The sequence below is a fragment of the Rhineura floridana genome, chromosome 2 (assembly GCF_030035675.1).
Source record: "Rhineura floridana isolate rRhiFlo1 chromosome 2, rRhiFlo1.hap2, whole genome shotgun sequence".
In the NCBI taxonomy this organism is placed as follows: domain Eukaryota; kingdom Metazoa; phylum Chordata; class Lepidosauria; order Squamata; family Rhineuridae; genus Rhineura; species Rhineura floridana.
In genome coordinates, this window is record NC_084481.1 from 183732408 (window position 1) to 183748573 (window position 16166).

At 39.5% G+C, this 16166-nt stretch overlaps 1 protein-coding gene across 4 annotated transcripts in view; it reads left to right on the forward strand.

The window, feature by feature from the left end:
- Positions 1–16166, forward strand: part of ARHGAP5 (Rho GTPase activating protein 5) — a 68082-nt gene that overhangs the window by 17449 nt on the left and 34467 nt on the right. For all 4 annotated transcript variants that reach the window (XM_061611606.1, XM_061611609.1, XM_061611608.1 and 1 more), the window contains exons 3-4: positions 1269–5159; positions 10051–10198. In XM_061611606.1, the coding sequence (XP_061467590.1) occupies positions 1443–5159; positions 10051–10198 (3865 nt within the window). In that variant the 5' untranslated portion in view covers positions 1269–1442. The remainder of the gene's footprint in view (positions 1–1268; positions 5160–10050; positions 10199–16166) is intronic.

Below are 16166 nucleotides of genomic sequence, written 5' to 3' on the forward strand. Positions count from 1 at the left end.
AAGTCAGTTAAGTGGGGTCCAGCAGCGGTGCCTGGGGGGAGCAGAGTGGCAGCTGTGCAGTGCTGCATTTGCCAGGACGAGGGTGAGGTGTCAACGAGGTCAGCAGCATTGCCAGATTGGTGGTATTGCGACCTCCAACCTGGACTCCTTTGAACTCGCTGCTGCTTTGCCCTTCCCCATCCTCGTGAATGCAGCCCTCCTGTTGGAAGGCTGTCACTGCTGCCTCACCCGCTCACAAGCTTCTCCTGGTGGGGGTTATACTTTGATCAAACAATGTCATTAGTTATACAGTTTGGAGACACTTTGAAGTGAGATTTATTAAATGTCTGTAATTACTTCTAAATATCTCATGTTTCTGTTCCAGGTTTTTTAAAAAACATTTTTTCTCTTGTTGCTTATGTGCTCGCTTTCTGCCTTTTGAAACCTCATTGTTTTGAAAGGAGAGAAAACTCACCAATGCTGAATCATAAGTATTTGTGACATGGTTCAGGTTCCATTTCTAAATGCAATTAATTAGAAGTTCAGTTGAAATTGATAGAACTAACATTCCAGTCCGGAGAACTTTGTGTGCTGAAACTGAATGTATGCATTCAAGCTGCTGTGTGTGAAGATCTCCTCTGATTAGATGGTGGTTGTGGTCAGCTTTGACATCAGTTATCTACTTTTTGGAGGATAGGGTTCTGCAGTTATTGCCTATGTATCATAAATACATTGAGTATTGGCTGCACAACATCCTTCTACTTGCTTAGGCTGCAATCCAATACCTGTCTACTCAGAAGTACGTTCCATTGGGTTCAGTGGGGCTTACTCTCAGGTAAGTGTGTATTGGATTGCAGCCTTAATGTCCTAACCAGGACACTTGTCCAGACATAAGTGCCTGTGTTTTCACTGGGGTTGCCCTTGCTGGATCAGGGATGTTAACTGGAATCAAGAGCCATTGAGGTTGATAGAACATGATTTCATATAAGTGTGCTTAAAATTAGAGTGCTAAATGCATATATGGTGCATTTAGGTTAAGAAGTAACAGATCAAAGCACTTTAATCTAATCGTTTACACAAAGGGATATAAAAGTCCTGTACCTTAATCAATACCAAAGGAAGGTGATTCTTTATAAGCCATTATGGTTAAATTTACAGTAAAGGTAAAATCTAATTTTATATATAACTTGTTTAAAAGCATCAAATATATGTCTCTGAATTTATTTTAACATTTAAAATTGAACTATAGATAACTGTAATTGACAGACTGTTTCTTCTTTCCCTTTCAGAAACATGGGACCACTTGATTTGAACATCTAAGTTTGTTGTATGCATGGGAATCAAAGAAGAACTGAAACTAATTTTGAAAATTTGGAGATAACATTTTAGCGTGTAGAGGCACTTTTAAGAATGAACACTACAACTGGTTGTGTTGGTAAATACAGAAGGATGAGAAGAACACTATGATGGCAAAGAACAAAGAGCCTCGTCCCCCATCCTATGCTATTAGTGTGGTTGGACTTTCGGGGACTGAAAAAGATAAGGGGAACTGTGGAGTTGGGAAATCGTGTTTGTGCAATAGATTTGTACGTTCAAAAGCAGATGAATATTACCCCGAACATACCTCTGTGCTTAGCACAATTGACTTTGGTGGACGAGTTGTTAATAATGATCACTTTTTGTACTGGGGTGACATAACACAATGTGGAGAGGATGGAGTAGACTGCAAGATTCATGTTATTGAACAAACTGAGTTCATTGATGATCAGACTTTTCTACCCCATCGGAGTACAAACTTGCAACCATATATAAAACGTGCAGCTGCAACCAAATTGCAGTCAGCAGAAAAACTTATGTATATTTGCACAGATCAGCTGGGATTGGAGCAAGACTTTGAGCAAAAGCAAATGCCTGAAGGGAAGTTAAACACTGATGGATTTTTATTATGCATTGATGTAAGTCAAGGATGCAATAGGAAGTTTGATGACCAACTTAAATTTGTGAATAACCTCTATATTCAGCTATCAAAATCTAAAAAGCCTATAATAATAGCAGCAACTAAATGTGACGAATGCGTGGAACATTATTTACGAGAGGTTCAGGCATTTGCTTCAAATAAGAAGAACCTTCCGGTAGTAGAAACATCGGCAAGATTCAATGTCAATGTAGAGACGTGTTTTACTGCACTGGTACAAATGATGGATAAAACCCGCGGTAAGCCTAAAATAATACCCTATCTGGATGCCTATAAAACACAGAGACAACTTGTTGTGACTTCAACAGATAAATTTGAGAAACTTGTGCAGACTGTGAGAGACTATCATGCCACTTGGAAAACTGTTAGTAATAAACTGAAAAATCACCCAGATTATGAAGAATACATCAATTTAGAGGGAACAAAGAAGGCCAAAAATACATTTTCAAAACACATAGAGCAGCTTAAGCAAGAGCATATAAGAAAAAGAAGAGATGAATATATTAATACATTACCAAGAGCTTTTAACACACTTCTGTCAAATCTTGAAGAAATTGAACATTTGAATTGGACTGAAGCTTTGAAATTAGTGGAAAAAAGACCAGATTTCCAACTATGTTTTGTGGTGCTGGAGAAAACGCCCTGGGATGAAACTGACCACATAGATAAAGTGAATGACAGGAGAATTCCATTTGACCTTTTGAACACACTAGAAGCTGAAAAGGTCTATCAAAATCATGTGCAGCATCTAATATCAGAAAAAAGGAGAGTTGAAATGAAGGAGAAGTTCAAAAAAACACTTGAAAAAATACAGTTCATTTCTCCTGGGCAGCCCTGGGAAGAAGTTATGTGTTTTGTAATGGAGGATGAAGCTTTTAAATATATCACAGAGGTGGATAGTAGAGAGGTATATAGTAGGCATCAACGGGAAATAGTTGAAAAAGCCAAAGAGGAATTTCAGGAAATGCTTTTTGAACATTCAGAACTGTTTTATGACCTGGATTTGAATGCAACACCTAGTTCTGATAAAATGAATGAAATTCATGCGGTTCTGAGTGAAGAGCCTAGATACAAAGCTTTACAGAAACTTGCACCCGATAGAGAGTCTCTTTTACTAAAACATATAGGGTTTGTGTATCATCCCACAAAAGAAACATGCCTCAGTGGCCAAAACTGTATGGACATTAAAGTAGAGCAGTTGCTTGCCAGTAGTCTCTTGCAATTGGACCACGGTCGCTTAAATTTATATCATGATAGTGCCAATATTGATAAAGTTAATATTTTCATTTTGGGTAAAGATGGCCTTGCGCATGAGCTGGCAAATGAGATTCGGACTCAATCCACGGATGATGAGTATGCTTTAGATGGAAAAATATATGAACTTGATCTTAGACCAGTTGATGCAAAGTCACCTTATCTTCTAAGCCACTTATGGACTTCTGCCTTCAAACCACATGGATGTTTCTGTGTGTTTAATTCAATTGAATCACTCAGTTTTATTGGAGAGTCCATTGGGAAAATCAGGACAGAAGCATCTCAAATAAGAAGAGACAAATATATGGCCAATCTTCCATTTACACTAATACTGGCTAATCAGAGAGACAGTGCTAACAAGCATTTGCCAATTCTCAGACACCAAGGACAGCAATTGGCAAATAAGTTGCAGTGCCCTTTTATAGATGTGCCTGGTGGTACTTACCCACGGAAATTTAATGAGGCTCAAATAAAACAAGCTTTGCGGGGAGTTCTGGAGGCAGTTAAACACAATTTTGATGTTGTAAGTCCTGTTCCTACAATTAAAGACCTTTCAGAAGCTGATTTGAGAATTGTTATGTGTGCCATGTGTGGAGATCCTTTCAGCGTAGATCTTATTCTTTCACCCTTTCTTGATTCTCATTCCTGTAGTGCTGCTCAGGCTGGCCAGAATAATTCCCTAATGCTTGATAAAATTATAGGTGAAAAACGGAGGCGAATACAGATAACAATATTATCATATCATTCTTCAATTGGTGTAAGAAAAGATGAACTTGTTCATGGGTATATACTAGTTTACTCTGCTAAACGAAAGGCATCTATGGGAATGCTTCGAGCATTTCTTTCAGAAGTACAAGATACTATTCCTGTCCAATTGGTGGCCGTTACTGACAGTCAGGCAGACTTTTTTGAGAATGAAGCTATCAAAGAATTAATGACTGAAGGTGAACATATAGCTACTGAGATTACTGCTAAATTTACAGCTCTGTATTCTTTATCTCAATATCACCGTCAGACTGAAGTTTTCACACTGTTCTTCAGTGATGTTTTAGAGAAGAAAAACATGATTGAAAATTCTTATATGTCTGATAGTACAAGAGAGGCAACACATACAAGTGAGGATGTTTTCTTGCATTCACCCAGAGGAAGTGCTCTTGCTTATAACTATTATCCCGATTCAGAAGATGATACTGAAGCCCCACCGCCTTACAGTCCAATCGGAGATGATGTACAGCTGCTCCCAACACCTGATCGCTCAAAATACCGATTAGATTTGGAAGGTAATGAATATCCTGTTCATAGCACACCACTTAACTGTCATGATCACGAACGCAACCATAAAGTGCCTCCTCCCATAAAGCCGAAACCAATTGTATCCAAGACAAATGTGAAAAAACTAGATCCAAATCTGTTAAAAACCATTGAGGCAGGTATTAGTAAACCAAGAAAAACAAGAATGCCGCTGGCACCATCTGATGATCTAGATCAGTCTGATAATTATGCAGAACCTATTGACACTGTGTTCAAGCATAGAGGTGTTACTGATGATACCTACGCTATTCCAGATGATAGTCAGAATCGCACGATTAAAATTCGAAATTCATTTACTATAAATAATGCCCAAGGAGATGAAGAAAATGGATTTTCTGACAGAATTTCAAAGACCCACGGAGAAAGACGACCTTCAAAATACAAATATAAATCTAAAACACTGTTCAGCAAAGCCAAATCTTATTATAGGCGAGCACATTCAGATGCAAGTGATGATGAAGCTTTTACAACATCTAAAACTAAAAGAAAAGGAAGACACCGTGGCAGTGAAGAAGATCCACTTCTGTCCCCTGTAGAAACATGGAAAGGTGGTATTGATAATCCTGCAATTACATCAGATCAAGAGTTAGATGACAAAAAGATGAAGAAGAAAACTCAGAAAGTAAAAGAAGACAAGAAAGTAAGATTTTTTTTAAAAAAAACTTTCTGTTTAAAACTTTCTTTTTCAAGATTCAGTAAGCTGTTTCCAGTGTTGTGTAAGTGGGAGGCACCTTGCATGGTGGTGTATCTTTCCCTTCCTCTGCATTACTCTGCCTTTATAGAAGGTATATGGGGGAGCTATCAGATATTGTGGACTCTGTTGTCCAGAAGGGATGGAGGAATCTTGCACAAGTGGAACACAAAATTCCTCAATCTGATTTTGATTCCCCCCGCTTTCCTGCATGGCACAGGCCACAATGTTTGGTAGGTCCCTCTGATATCTGAAGAGGCTATTGTTGAGGCCAGGGCCGTGGAATCGGAAGCAATTTTGGGTGGAGTCGGAGTCGGTAGAAATGTACCACCTCTAACTCTGGCTTCAAAATAAATTTTGATTGAAAATTTTAAAAAAATATAAATTCAAAATGTCAAAAAGCTTCCCATGAGTCAGCTGTAGTTGAGCATTTCACCATAACTCAAGATGGAAAACATTTTGTGTGTCAGTGTATGACACAGGACCCAGATGAAGACAAATGCTGTGATGCCAAGATCAGCGCATATTCAGGCAGCGATAAAAATGCTCATATGAGAGCTTCCAATTTAAAAAGATATTTACAGCCCTTTCCAGGGCTGTGGAGTTGGAAGCAATTTTGGGTGGAGTCAGCGTCGGACAGTAGAAAAATAGAGGAGTCGGAGTCGAAGGTTTGGTACCGACTCCACAGCCCTGGTTGAGGCAGAACTATTACAGCGAATAAAAATAAATTTGCTTTCTCTTGCTACTAAATACATAGCTGTGATTTGCACAGGTTTTGTTTTGTTTTAAAGAAGTAACAAGAGAGGCATTATTCATTGTATAGCAGGTGCTTTATTATTGGCCAATGTAAAGAGTGTAAATAATTGTGTAGTATTTAAGATGCCAGTAAAGTTGGGTCAACATTTGAAATACCTGTTCCTGAATTAAGTATGTAAAATGTGAAAAATTAAATAGGGGAGGGGAATGGGCTGCTTCAAAATTTTAACATAATTGTTTTTTCTACATTATCTTTTTGGAAGTGCCTTAATGATCTTGAAATATAAAATGGAGTTAGGTGCTTTTTTTAAAAAAAACAACCTACTGATGCTATGCAGATCTAGTTCAGTGTTTTGTTGTCTTGGAAGTGGGCAGCTGTGAGACATGTTCACAAGCAGAATGCGGTATATATGCATACTGTCATTGAGCTTAGTAGGTTGTTGTGTCCTGACATGGGGCAGTCAACTTGTGGAAACAATCTTATGTGGATAGCCCTTTTGGATAGGGTGTCATATGCAAAAGGGTGCTGTGCAGGGAAAAGCCCCTGCATCTAAACCTTCCAATTAGCACTCTTCTTGATAATTATTATTTAACACAGGTAGTTGTAGAACTTTACGGAATGAAAACGTGTCTTTAGTTCAATAGCCTTTAAGGATAGCTTAAACATTTTGCCAGCTTTCTATGTATTTTAGTGGCTTGTATGGTTAGTTTTGAAAAGATACTGGCCCAGAATGATTTTTTACCCTGGAGAAATGCTTTTTTTTTTTTTTTTTTGGTAAATTTACAAAGTACGACTAAAAAATAAAACAGTTACTTTGATAAAATATTAGAAAAGGCAGTAATGATGATGTGCCTGGAGAAGCAGTTAAAAAAGATTAAAGATTGTTTAGAACCATGATTACTTATATGTGAGGGAGTTTGCCTGCGCTGTATAGATCTGCTGTGCCTTAGTTCTGATTATTACTTTGTGCTATTTTTACGCTACCCGATAACCTCTGGGCAGCATTAATAAAGTAGGAGAACTAGAAAGACATCAGTTTAAAAATCTAGAATGGTCTTGGAAAGGGATTAACCTTTTCAGCTACTATGCTGCTTGCAGAAACTACTTCAGCTCAGGCACTGGAAGAAGCGCTTCCTGATTCCTGGTCACTGGGTGTCTAAGAAATGGAGTCAACCCTGGGGTCTTACTATTTCCACTATAAACTTTTATGTTTTAAAAAAGTTTCTGTAACATAATCTTTGTGTTACCAAAATACAATGCTATCAACAAAACTAGTGATAAAATTATTTTGAAGTTGCCAGGTGTCTGTGAAAATGTCCCATTTTAAAAATGGGATACAAGTTAATGTGATGGTGAGAAGTATGTGGTGTGTGGTGTAGTGGTTTGTAGTGGTTACAGTGTTGGGCTATGACCTGGGAGACCAGGGTTCAAATCCCAACATAGCCATGAAGCTCACTAAGTGACCTTGGGCCAGTCACTGCCTCTCAGCCTCAGAGGAAGGCAATGGTAAAACCTCCTCTGAATACTGCTTACCATGAAAACCCTATTCATAGGGTTGCCATAAGTTGGGATCGACTTGACGACAGTCCATTTCCATTTTTTCTTCCCAGTAAGGAGCCCAGGTGGCAAACAAAAGCACTAAAAACACTTTAAAACTTCATAAAAGCAGACTTTAAAATTCATTAAAATAAAACATATTTAAAAACATTTTTTTAAAAAAACTTTAAACTTTTTCATGAACCATAAATATTTTATACAAAAAGTCTTCAGAATTTTGAGCTGCTAATAAAAATTATCTTTAGCAATTCAGCAACTTTATTCAGTTCTGTAGGAAAACCCTGCATAGGGTCAGGGCTTTATTAACTAAAAGAACTCAATATTTGGCTGTTGGCATATGGCTGAAGCTTGCATTCTACATCTGTTACTACTATTTTATTCAGGGATCACTGACAGATGCCCATGATAAGTGGAATGATGTTTTCATGCAATGTTTTTTTTTATTTTCTAACTTGCGCTTATGCAATCAAGCGGATAAGTAGTGTTATTTTAAAATTAGTTTTATCTTCCCTTATGTATGTGTATATTTTGATACTAATGATGCAACCTAGTATTTTGTTTTGGGCGGGAGTAAGGGAGAGATCTTCACTAGTTTATACACTATTAGTGAGAGGTTAACAAGGAAAATACATTTTCTGTTGTGAGGTTTAGTCTACTGATTGTAACTGTGAATATAATTTAGGATGATAGGCCAGGGGTTGCAAATGATTTAATCAGGAGGCTATTTGAACTATATTGCTGATTTTTAAAATGATATGAAATGCACATGTAGATACCCATGGCATATCATTAATACATATCTGACTTCTGGCTTGTACAGTAGTAAAAAAAATATAGAATATCCAGTGCAGCGTTAAGTACATTCCATTAGCACAAGGATTTACACTTACGCAGCAAACATTTCCCCTGTCATATCCCCCTACACTCCTCTAAATCTGTTCTGGGAGTTCTCTGAATTGTCTCAAGCAGATTTGGGGAGGGTGTGGAGGGAGAGGAAGTTCAGTTGTGAAAACTTAAATCCATGCATTAATGGAACAAGTGTATTGGGTATTGCCCAGTGTTCATGCAAGTCTATGTCAGAACATCAGAAGGGAACCCACAGTGTAGCAAAATGGAAAAAAGCTCAAACATTATTTTTTTAGTTTACGTGTGGTATCTGCGACAATGCCATTCTGAGCCATGTGGGATAATCCTCCAGCAGCTATTTTTCAACGTGGGCTCCTTCCAGGAGTCCCAGATCTTTTTGTGTGGATAGAACAAAAAAGGAGGTGATGCTTCAGTTCCTACACATAACAGGAATTTTAAATGATGACCTTTCTAATAGCATTAATTCAAAATTAGTAGTTTTATAATTTCAAAGTGTGAAACTTTTTTGGGGGGGAAAAACCCAGAAAGGTGTAATGCCTATGCAATATTTGAAAATTAAAGCCAAAGCAACTGAGAGCCAATGTGACCTAGTGAATAGCATATTGGACCTGACTTGATGCTTGTAGATTCAAATGTAATTAGATCCATAGATATATTTTGTGGCCTAAGGCACCATTTCTCAGCCTCAGATCTGTATAGTAGATATCGTATTGGCTTATTTTACAGTATTCTAGCTAATACAATACGTTCTGTAAAGAATTTTGTGCCCTGAAAGTGCTGCACTTGTAAACTGTAAACAGTTGAATATTCTGCTGCAATTATTCTGAACTGTTTAGAAAACAACAGCAACAAAAATCTGTAGCTCATCTTAACCAGCAAAGAGTATCTTTCTTGCACCTCACAGAAACATATTTTCTGTAGTGTTTTTCAGTGTAGGTCTTGATAAACAAGGATTTAGATCCAAAGGCATACAAGTAAAATTCTGCTTGCACAATGGGGATTTCCTGCTCCCTCTTCCCCACTGTACTTCCTCTACTCTGAAAGTGCCACTGGAATGAAGAGACCTTATAAACAGCTTAGGAAATGGCCTAATGGGTGTCATTAGGAGGGGAAAGTTAGCAGAAATGGGGGGTGCAACTTGTATCAATTGATGTTCTGTCAGCTCATGTAAGAACACATTTAAATGTAGGTCACAGTTGCGTAAACCTTTAAGTTCAATATAGTATTCCAAACCATATTGTTGCTTAGCTTTTGTTCATTTACTCTTTTTATTCATTTTCATTTTAAAAGAAGAAAAAATCCTACATTGAACCATAACATAGAAAATTAACATTCCTCCCATCCATATACCTGAAAAATAATCCATATATTACAAAGGAAGTTCAAAAAATAAAAATGGAAACCAAAACACTTAATAAAAGATAACCTCCCATATCTTGCTTAGCTTTTTATTACCTTGCATAGATTGTATTGCAGAAAGATTTTTAACACTGTTGAAAAGCTTGTTTGCTCTTTTTATTAAATACATCATAAATTAATACCTTCAAAATTAGTTTTTTTAAGATTTGTTTGTTACAGGTATGATCTTATGTAGATATTAGTAAATTTTTACTTTAGTTACTGACATACTTGGCTAAGAAAGCTGTTGTTGTGTTGCAGCAAAAAAAGAAAACCAAGACATTTAATCCACCAACTCGTAGAAACTGGGAAAGTAATTACTTTGGGATGCCCCTGCAGGATCTGGTTACATCTGAAAAACATATACCACTATTTGTTGAGAAGTGTGTGGAGTTCATTGAAGATACAGGTAGGAGACAAGTTGAGCATCAATAACTTTTCTTGTTGGCTAACTATAAAAGTCTTGTTAGTTTTATACTGTATGGTAACACAGAAATAACAAGTATAATGTGTGCTAAAGACTGTTTACTTTCACATATTTATCAAAAAAGATTCATTCAAATAAAGTTAAATTAATTCTTGAAAATATTGTATTTGAATAGCCGTGCAAAATTCTAATTGCCCACTCACTCCTCCCCTTCACAAATCTTGATTGATTGCTAGAATATGGTACTGGCAACAGAGTAGATTTCTTCTATTCCTGTACATGCGCTGGTTGTGTCTGGCACTTCCCTGTTGCCTTGTTCTCTGCTCTCCCTACTCTCAAACCCAGTTTGCTGAAGAATCTGTTTAATCTTACATATAGTTAAATCACTTTTAAAACATGCTGTTAATGCAAATATAAATAAAGCATACAAAGTTGAAGCTTAGAAATTACACTAAAATAAGAAAAGAGCAAGAAATTTCTTTCATTCCTTTCATAGTGCATTTATGAGCAGTTTTTTTTCATTACAGCCATCTCTCACTTTGAAAGTTCTGATTAGAAGGTGTTTAATCCCTGCAAAGAAGAGATTTGCAGAAACAGTAGCACTGAATAATAAGCTTGTGTTTCAGTGCCTTGCAAAAGTGATTAGACCCCTGACCGATGCTCTCATATTACTGAATTACAAATGGTACATTGTAATTTCGTTCTGTATAATATTTTATTTTGAAACACTGAAACTCAAAATCAATTATTGTAAGGTGACATTGGTTTTATATTGGGAAATGTTTGTAAGAAACAAAAAATGTGAAACATGTTGCTTACATAAGTATTCAACTCCCACACATTGATATTTGGTAGAGCCACCTTTCGCAGCAATAACAGCTTTAAGTCTTTTGGGGTAGGTATGTACCAGCTTTCCATACAGTGTCACAGGGATTTTGTCCCATTCTTCTTGGCAGATTCGATCCAGGTTGTTCAGTTTGGCTGGACGTCGCTTGTGGACCTCAATTTTCAAAGAGCGCCACAAATTCTTATTGGGATTGAGATCAGGGCTATGACTGGGCCACTATAGGACATTCACCTGTTTGTTCTTGAACCACTCCAATGTTGTTCTGGCCTTGTGCTTGGGATCATTATCCTGCTGAAAATTGAATTTCCTCCCAAGCTTCACTTTTTGAGTGGACTGAAGCAGGTTCTCTTGCAGTATTTCCCTGTATTTTGCTCCATCCATTCTTCCTAAACAAGATGCCCGGTCCCTGCTGATGAGAAGCATCCCTACAGCATGATGCTGTCATCACCATACTTCACTGTAGGGATGGTGTGTCTTGAGCAGAGCTTGGAAGTAACTCGTTAGAAATAACGAGTTACTTGTAATTCACTCCTTTTTTGCGTAACGAGAGGGTAAATTTATTACATTTTGCTAGTAACAGAACGACTAGCAATTTCCCTACTTTTTAGCAGGAAAGGTAATGCTTCCCGTGTTACATTTGATGTTACTGAGGGGGAAACGGGAAGTCTGGGCGGCTTGGCTCGGCAGAGGCGGGTGAGGAAGCGGCGACAGGCACAGAAGCAAGGTGCGCGCGGAGAAAAAGCCATCCCGGCTGGTTTGCAGCAGCAGGAGGAAGATACAGCCGATGAGTCTCCAGCCAGACACCAGCCTCGCCCCGCTCAACTTCCCGGTCGGGGATGTCTGCCAGGCGAGGCGGATGGGGGCTCCGCATCCAGGTGTACGTCGCCCTCACCGAGCTCCACGGGGCTGCCAAGTTTGAGCCTCCGCCGGGAAGAGTGCTTCTTCTTTCTCCTGCCTCTTGCGGGGCGGGGTGGGTGGGAATGAAGTTTCTCCGGCGCGTCCCTTCTGAGCAGTGCTCCTTCAAAACCATCTCGGCTCCTGCGATGGGCCATTTAACAAAGGGAATCGCCCCGGTGGTAGAGTTGGTGCTCCTCCTTCCCTGGGCTGAGTTGAGGACTGGGGCAGACCCTCATTGCCTTGAGGAATGAAGGCACTGGGGCTGGAGCACCTGGCTTCTTCCGTTTACCCGCCATCACTTTGAGGTATTTAACAGCCCAAAAGGGCTTTCGGGAAAGTAACTTGCTTTGGAGGCTTAACAGTGCTGTTCTCAGTAGTATTACCCACTGGGTTGAATGGCGCTTACTCTCTGGTAAGTGTGCGTAGGATTGCATGCTCTGTACAAATGCGTGCATAATGGAAATTTAATTTTTGGAGAGTTGCTGCTGAAATCTTCAATTCCTATTAAACCCTCCCCCCTAAAAAAAACTTTTGTTTTGCAGTAGAATTGCAATATATTTAGTACTTTGGATGCTGGAAGAGCGAGTTAAATTTCCCTACTGTACTAGGGAACAGAATGAAACAAAAGTTGATCTGTTGTGTCCAAAACTCTAAAATATTAGGTGAGCAGCTTTGTGTGCAATATTTTCCAGGCTAGCCCCACTTTTTGAGAATCTTGGCCAGATAGCATACAAGAACTCTTATTTTCTAATTACCTGTGCACTCTGGGGTATTTCTGGGTGTGTGTGTGTTGCATGTTCAAGATCACTTAACGTGGTTTGATTACAGCTTAAAATGCCATAACCTCTTTGTTGCATGCAAAATCATTGGCATATGTATTTTTACATGCATTACTTTGACCTTTAACAGTGTTTTCATTGATGATTTAGAGATTCTGATTTCCATTAGGGCTGATTCAGGTTTGCTCAGGGGTGTAGTTGTCTGGGGTCTCGAGGGGTCTTAGACCCTTTACTTTTTTGGGAGCAGAGTTCCAGCAGGTCCCTAGCCTCCAATGACTTATGAGCCAATCAGCATGAAAAGGGAGTGTGTTAGCCACTTAGAAGAACCTTCTAACATGCTTCCTTGACCTTTGCTGCTGATTGGAACCAATCAGAGTGAAAGGAGGTGAGTGAGCTACTGAGAGGACTCTCTTCAGTGGCTAACACTCACCCCTGTCATGCTGATTGGCTCCCAGGGATGTTTGTTGTTGTGGGAGAAGGCATTAACAAGGATCTCATTCTCAACCCAGCAGCAAAAGAAAAAAGGGGGGAGGGCGTGTGGCTGTGACTGTCATCAAGGGACCCTGCACTTCTGAATTTGCCACTACATTACTGGATTTGCATGCCCAGGTCTAGGGATGACTTGCATGGATGAATGAGGCATCACAGAGCAGACTGATTTGATTTGGATTCCTGCATTGAGCAGGGGGCTGGACTTGATGGCCTTATAGGCCCCTTCCAACTCTACTATTCTATGATTCTATGATCCTCTGACTGGTGCACAAAAGACATGTGCCTCAAACTGGGCTTCTGCGCAGTGTCTCTCTTCCTTCCCTCGTGCTCTGTGTTAGGAGGCACGAGGGAGGAAGTCAAGAGCCAGACCAGCAAGGATAAAGGAGTAGAAGGCAGCAGTAGCAGAATGGAGGTGAGTGACGATGTGTGTGTGTTACCCTTTCCAGCCCATTTGCACTGCCATCCCCCACTCATCCTGCAGCCCCTCCGCTCGTCCTGCAGCCCCGCCCCCCGCTTGCACAGTCCTTTCTGGTCCTGTGCACTTACCAAGCTGCTGCTTGCACAAAGTGTGGCATCTGCACAGTTTTAAAAAAAGCATTCTCCGCCTCCGACCACTGGTGATCAGCTCCAGCCATCCACCAGCTGATACTTTTCAAAGCTGCAGTCCTTAATCTGGTAGCACCCTCAACCCCCCCTCAAGTGCCTGCCAAGGCCTGCATCTACCTTTAAAAAATGAGCTTCTGTGGGAGGATTGGCTATGATCTCAGTTTTGTTTTGGAGTGCATTTAGTTGCTTTGCCTGTTACTGATTTTCTTCTGGGAAAATGGAATTGTATGGTGTCTAATGCAGTTTCTCTAAATGTGCCTCTGGGCCCGTAAGGGTCGGAGACCCTTGCTATGAAGCTTTTTGATGTGGAATAACGTGACAATCAGTTATTAGTATGGATATTTCATGTATCTCTTTTTAAAATCTCCAGCAATTCATCCTGTCAGCTATCAGTTCCTTGCAACAGAAACGTATGCAGTGAACTCATTCAACCCCAGATAAGCTTTGGTCTACTCCATATAGTAACCCCCCTTGAGTGGGGGACTTTCCCCTTTGAAATCCACAATAATTTTCACCAATTGAAACTCACACATTTGCTCTATATGCATACATACACAGCCCCTTACATAAGAGACAGAGCGCCTCTAGCACCCACAGTATGCTTTGGGCCATTCCAAAATCGCACATGCAGGAGACTCCCCTCTATGAAATGGCATTAAATCATGTCTGGCTCAGTGGTTTTCTTAGGTGCAGGACATTGTGAATTTTGCATATCTATGGTACTAGCAGCCAAAATATGGAGAAAATGAGGAATACGCTTTGGGCCATCCCAAATTATATACATCCACACACCTTCAGGAGAATGCCTTCCCCTTCCCCCAAGGTGTTTAGTAATGTCTATTCCTAAAACTCCAATTTCCTTTGGAGAATAACCTTTTGAGATGGAATAGAATCTTTCCTAGTGCAATGCTTATTTTGGTGAAGGATACTGTCAAACGTGGTACCCCATGAATAAGGTACTCTGGCAGATATTTTTATATATTGGACTAGTATTAGATGGCAATATTCAGCAGTAATAAGTCTGAATACATCTGTTCCTGTAACTGTGCCATCAAGGATGAAGCAGTTTCTTATGTTTATATTATTAGATTAATTATATTTGCATCTGTAATTCAGAGATTGTTAAAAACAATTTCTAAAATAAAAATTACAGCAACATTAGTCTGTCAGTTTTGAAACAACATCAGTTGCCCCTCTACCTCTTAAGTCCAATTTAAAGTGCTGGTGCTGACCTTTTTAAAGGTCTGTGACATGGCTTGGTACCTGAAAGGCTACTGCCTTCCATATACCTGTCCATGCAGTAAGATTGCTATCAGAGGCCCTTCTCTTGGTGCTCATTGTTTGAGGTTAGATGGAGAACTGCATTCTATCTCGGAAACCCTGTCCCCATGGAAACTTATGTGACTTCTATCTTTACGTCTCTTTGGTGTCAGGCAAACATTTTTATTTTGTTCAGCCTCTTAAATTTTAGTTGATTTTTTTTACCTCTATTGCCTCCGTGCTATTTAGTGTGGACCTCCAAGAGCATCTGTCATGAACCACCCTGTTCAAATCTTGTAAGTTCAGGTCTGTGGCTTCCTTTATGGAATCAATCCATCTCTGGTTTGGCCTTCCTCTTTTTCTACTCCCTTCTGTTTTTCCCAGCATTATTGTCTTTTCTAGTGAATCAGGTCTTCTCATTATGTGTCCAAAGTATGATAATCTCAGTTTCATCATTTTAGCTTCTACTGATAGTTCTGGTTTAATTTGTTCTAACACCCAATTATTTGTCTTTTTTGCAGTTCATGGTATCTGCAAAGCTCTCCTCCAACACCACATTTCAAATCGGTTGATTTTTCTCTTATCCATTTTTTTCACTGTCCAACTTTCACATCCATACATAGAGATCGGGAATACCATGGTCTGAATGATCCTGACTTTAGTGTTCAGTGATACATCTTTGCATTTGAGGACCTTTTCTAGTTCCCTCACAGCTGCCCTCCCCACTCCTAGCCTTCTTCTGATTTCTTGATTATTGTCTCCATGACTGCCAAGGTATTGATAATCCTTGACAAGTTCAATGTCCTCATTGTCAACTTTAAAGTTACATCAATCTTCTGTTGTCATTATTTTAGTGTTCTTGACATTCAGCTGTAGTCCTGCTTTTGTGCTTTGCTCTTTAACTTTCATTATCATCATAGTCTGTGGGTGGGTAGGAGGCGACAAGGGAGGAGGTGGGGAGTGAGACAGGGTGGAATGGAGAAAACAATTGTTTTTAAAAATGGAGTGGAGGGGAAAAGGAGTCGAAGGGCAAAAACATGGATAAAGGAGGAGAAGGGGGCAGCAGCAG